The following is a 5,614-nucleotide window of genomic DNA, read 5'->3' as shown; positions in this document are numbered from 1 at the left end:
ATGGTGATGGTAATGGATGTAATGACTAAAATAAGTTGTCAAATTAATGATGCTATCAACCTGTTGGGAGAAAAGTTATGTGATAAACATGTATGTGACATGTCGGTGTGTGTCTGTGTGTGTGCGCAGGTGAAGCACCCTCTGCGGGAGCCTCACGTCAAGCTGCTCGGCCTCCCCGTCGGTGACTACGTGGTCCGAGTTCGCTGCCGTTCTCACAACTACGGCCTGTGGAGCAGATGGAGCTCCACGCTGCTGATGAGCATCCCCGCCAGGCCGCCCGCAGGTACCGAGGCAGGGAGGGGTTTCCATAGCAATGTGATAGACGCAGTTTTGTTCCACAGGTGCAGAGGAGGCACAGGTGGGAGGGTCTAACAAAGTGTCTGTGGTTAAACTCCTGGTGCCAGCTTTTTTCATAAAGTTATGAGTTTGTTTGTTTTTTTTCTTTAAATAATTTTTTAGTTTTTTGGGGGGTATTATATTTCTTTTAAAAAAAATAATTTGAGGTTTTCCTTTTTCTTTTTAATAATTTTGACCTTTTTGGCCTTTGGAATTTTTTCATTTTTCTTGATTTCATTCATTTTCATTTTTTAAATATTTTGAGGGCTTCGGGGGTGTTATATTTTTATTTTCATTCATCGAATATTTTTTTCATTTTTTAAAATACTTTTTAGTGTTTGGATTTTTTTTATTTTAAAAATTTTTGAGGGGTTTCTTTAGAGTTTTGTGTGTTTCTTTCCATTTTTATCATTTTTTTTTTCTTATAGATTTATGTTTTGGGGTATGTGTGAGATTTTTCCACATTTGGTACTTTTATTTTCAATAGTTAAAGTGATTTTTTTTTCAGGTAAACTCCTGGTGTTGATTCTGGTGTCAGGAGTTGGTGTCGTGGCCCTGCTGGTCATCGCTTTAGGGATCATTCCTCAGAGCAGAAGGTGAGGAAAGCGAGTCGACATGCATTTTATATTTTACATTTAACCCTTTGAAACCTGGAAAGACATATGTTTTTGTACTGTTATCAGGAACCTTAAAAACTGCTTGACTCTGAGAAGAATGTGGAAAATAGGCAGATAGATAAATACTTTATTAAAAAAAAAAATGCTTGTTTGTATTAGCAACCCCTCATCTTGTTTACAGAGCATTTATGCCAAAAAAATGTTGGTGTTTTTTGATCACCTGTCGCTGTGTTGCCAATTTTTTTAATGCATTTTTTGTGATCATCTGCTGCATTTCCAATGGCATCCATGACTGTTCATTGTGTTTTTAGTGGCATTTCTGTTCCATTTCTATCAGCGTTTTTGACACTAAACGCTGTTGTTTGTTTCTTTTCTAAAGGTTGGTGGTTTTTTTGCCACTCGTTTTAAAGAAAACATATCTTTAAAATTCTCATTTGAAAAAAACAAAAGAATTATCACTAAAAAAATGTAAGGGAAAAAATTGCAGGCCCAACAAATTTTAAAGAACAAAAAAATATTAAAGGAAAAAAATGCAGAGTTTTTACAAAAAATATAAGGAAGAAAGCTGCCAAAAATAATCAAAGGAAAAAATGTATTTGTGGTCTGCAGAAACATGCAACATATATTCTGTCGTTTGGGTTGAACAGGCAGAGTGGCATTTTAAGACATCCTCTCTTTATGTTTCACCCTTCAGAATAAAAGACTACTTCCTGCCGCCCATTCCAAAGCCGCGGATCATCGGCATCGACCCGCTGCTCCTCAAGGTGACACTTTTCTTCTTCTTTCCGCTCTTTTTAATCCCTTCATTTCTCTCATTTCTCTCCTTTTTTTCTTCCCCCTTTTTTATTGCTCTGTTCTTTAATTTATCTTTTTGTATATTTTCTCTCTCCGTTTCTTTTCCTCCTGTTCCTCTTCGTCTCCGCTCCGCCCTCAGAAGGGGAACTTGGACGAAATCAACCATCACTTCAGTAACTTCCACAGCTACAGACCTCCGAGCTACACGGAAGAGGTTTGGGACCCGGTCAGCGCCAACGACGTCTACCTCACCACGCCGAAGGACTGCAGCGTCCCAGCCGACTCCACGGATGGCCAGAGGGACGCCTTGATGGTCTCGTGCGACCTGACGCCTGTGGGCGCCAGAAACCATCTTACAACCCAACACCCGACGTCGTATGTGCAGTCACCGTACTGCTCCCCGCCCGCCGACGCCTTCGCCCCAGTGTTGAACGTGCTGTCCTCTTGGCCACGGCCTGAGATCGTGTCTCTGCCAGGGACAGAGTACAGTGTGATGGGACATCTGGGCCGTCCAGACGCCGTCCCTGCTCCCATTTCCACCAGCCGGTCTCCGCAAGACTTCTACACCTGCGTCCAGCTCATGAACGAAAGCGGCGAGGTGCACCTGGTGCCGTGTCTGCCACCGCCGCCGTACTGCCATGATTTCCCGCCTCCCCCGAAGGTCGACTTGGAGGAGAAGAAGAAGAAGAAGCCCGCCGACTGCCAGGCAAGGAAAAACGTGATGAAAGAAGGCGAGGCAGAGCGGAGCGAGGCGGCAGTCCCTTTGCTGCCTGTCGCCGTCGACAACAAAGGCTGAGCTGAAAAAAGCGACTCCTGCTGCACTTCAGAGAAGAATACGTTGACTTTCAAACAGGAAGTACACCTGCAGGACATCGGCCGCCAAAGAGCCTTTTTTTTTAGCTCGCAAACGTCCCAGCGCCACTTCGAAAACAAGTCAACAAACTGTTTTTGACGACCGAAAAAACTGCAATGCAAACTCCACCAAACACCGTTTGTGGCGTTGCGTTTGTTTGTAAAGTTCCTTTGGACCTCAACTCGTCTCTCTTTTTGGTAACTCTGCTCACCGAAGCTGCCGACGACGAAGCCAGAGCCAATTTCAGCTGAACAAATTCAAAATCGAGAGCAAAAAACAAAGCGGAATCACCACAAACCGTATTAATGGGTAATGAAGTCTTTTAGGGCCACACTGAAAAAAAAAAATATTTTGAGACGTTGAAAATAAAGTCGTAATATTATAAGAAAAATGTAGTAATATTTCGAGGTAAAAAAAAGTAATATTATGAGTGTGAGCTGGTAATATTACGAGAATTTTTAAAAAATTATGACTTTTTTCTTGTAAACCTATGACTTTATTGTCATAATATTACAACTTTCTTTTCACAAAATATTCAGACTTTATTCTCAAAATTACGACTTTGTTCTCGTAATATTACAGGAATAAAGTTGTATTATTTTGAGAGAAAAAGTATGAGAAAGTATGAGAACCTTTTACTCAAAATATTATGAAATCTAACTTTTTTCTTTAGCGTGGCCCTAACCCTCCATCATATTGAAGAGAGAACTGTTGAGATCGATTTGTCTCAATATTATTTGTATTTATTTGTGGCCTTCTGGAGAATCGCTGATACAAACAACCTCACCCTCGACACCAGCTACAAGTTTATTATGATTTTTGTATGATTGTGAAAACATTGAATTATATTGCTTTTCTACTATACGGCCACGTTAAAGAAAAAAAGGTAGATTTTGAGAATAGTCATAATATAACGAAAATTAAGTCGGAATTTTTGAGGAAAAAGTCATATTATTTTGAAAAAAAAAATAATATTACAAGAATGAAGTCTTAATTTTATGAGAAAAAAGTTCAGAATTTTACGAGAATAATGACGTATTTTTCCGAGAGGTTATTATATTTCAGAACTAAACATATTGCCAGCAAACTATATATAAACTACGAAATATAATATATTGATGATGATGTCAGAGAGGCAAATTATTCATCATTTTTCTCTAAAAATTAAAACAATTTGCATAAAAATGCTGCTGAAGTTGCAGGCTTATTCCTTTGATTTGTTCTTTCTGCAAAAGTCTCCAGAATTCAGTATAAAAACAGTCACTGGAACTCTTTTCTGTTTTTGAAGTTTGACACATAATTTTGGGACAAATTGATATCCTCAGAGCACAGAGTCACAGAAATATAAATTCAGTATTAACACATTCAGGATTTCTTTCTCAGGAAAAATAAAAAAGCGATGTCAGACTTTACCTTTTATTATTTCACTCAGCATCCTCTTTCTTTCTTCTCTGTTTACATGCTGTAATACTCCAGATATTAGCCTTATCCCGTCGTATAGTTGGGATTTTACACAAGACCATATGCTTCATTGCACATTCTTTAATTTTCCTCAGATATCGTCGCTTACACTCATATTCAGCACAAGCTCGTTCCATTAATCAAAAAGGCGATGGTGGGATATTTGATTATCCTGAACATGAAAGGAATATTAATCTGCATGTGAAAGACGCCGTGTTTCTCTCTGACTATGTCTCATTGTCTTTTCTCCCATCCCACCTTGTGTGGAGCCGTGGAAATGTGAAAATCCAATGATAATTTCTGTTTTTTAACAGTTTCTGACCATAATAAATTGTAATTTGGGCAATTTTTATTTTTGTGGCCCCATGGGTTTGGAAGGCATGTTTTATTTAAAAATAACCATAATGCCAAAAGTTTTAAAAAAGCACCCAAAACATTTTAAAGAAAAAGAAATTGCCCCAAAATAGAAAAAAAACACATCTTTCAAACCCCAAACAATTAAAAGAAAAAATCAGCAATTTTCTTGTGAAAATCACCCAAAATTTGTGAAGAGAAAAATCACCCAAAAAGCTTTAAATAAAAAAGAAAAAACCCTGCCAAGAGTTTTTTTTTCAGTACATCATTACAAATTTCAAAGAAAAACAATTGCCCAAAAAATTGCAAAAAGAAAAAGAAAATCACCCTTTATTTATTATGGAAAGGAAACATTTCCAGGTTAAGTCCAGAAAGTGTGGTTGATTTTTTTTGTTGATTATCCTTCAACGTGTTCACTCGTGCAGTTTTCTTTAAATGTCTGTCGCGTTGCTCTGAGGTGATAAATCGAACGATCTGAAGCTCTGCTGACCTCGATGCTCCTTAGAGCAGCTGGAAAACACTAAAGTATAAAACTGGTTATTGATCCAGCGTTGTTTCTGTTCGCTGTCATGCTGTTTGTGCCTTTTTTTTCACAGAGCAGAATTTGTTTCCCACACAGCCAAAAATGGTTAAACAGTAACGGACTCTTTACGTGTAAATGTGTGCACGCGTGTGCTGTGTTGACAAGTGCTGTACAAAAACCTGCACAGTGTTAGTTACATTTCCACCTTTTATTGTGACAAAACCACAAAACCCGCTCGTCTGACAGACGCACTTTGTATCTGACGCAATAAAAAGTGAAAAATCAGCTGAGATGTGTTGTTCATTTATTACGCAACTCTGTGGAAACGTTAGGGGGAACATTACGAAGAGCAGAAGAAGAAATGTTTATTTTGCATTTTTATTAACACTTTCTTTTACCTCAACCCTTTTCAAAAATCGTGGAAAAATGCGGTGGTAAAAAAAAATGTTCCACAAATTGCAAGAAATTAGTAGATTTAGAAAATTATTTTAAAAAATAATTTAAAAATATTTAGGGAAAAAAGAAAAAAGATTTCTTTTCTTTTTCTCACACTAATTTTCAGGTAACTTTCTTGCTTTTTTCTACTAATTTCTTGCTTTAAACTGTTTTTCGTTTCTATTTCTTTCTTTTCTTGTGTCTTTGATTTTTTGTCTATTGTTTCTCAATGCCTTTTTC

At 37.7% G+C, this 5,614-nt stretch overlaps 1 protein-coding gene across 1 annotated transcript; it reads left to right on the top strand.

The window, feature by feature from the left end:
• LOC121963062 lies at positions 1-2,931 on the top strand. Its single transcript, XM_042513432.1, has 5 exons — positions 1-9; positions 130-283; positions 845-932; positions 1,648-1,717; positions 1,888-2,931. Exons 1-5 carry the CDS (start codon positions 1-3, stop codon positions 2,542-2,544), a joined length of 978 nt encoding a protein of 325 aa, XP_042369366.1. The 3' UTR covers positions 2,545-2,931.
• The last annotated feature ends 2,683 nt before the right edge of the window (positions 2,932-5,614 follow it).

This window comes from Plectropomus leopardus, chromosome 24 (genome assembly GCF_008729295.1).
Source record: "Plectropomus leopardus isolate mb chromosome 24, YSFRI_Pleo_2.0, whole genome shotgun sequence".
In the NCBI taxonomy this organism is placed as follows: Eukaryota; Metazoa; Chordata; class Actinopteri; order Perciformes; family Serranidae; genus Plectropomus; species Plectropomus leopardus.
This window is presented reverse-complemented; position numbering and strand designations above follow the sequence as displayed.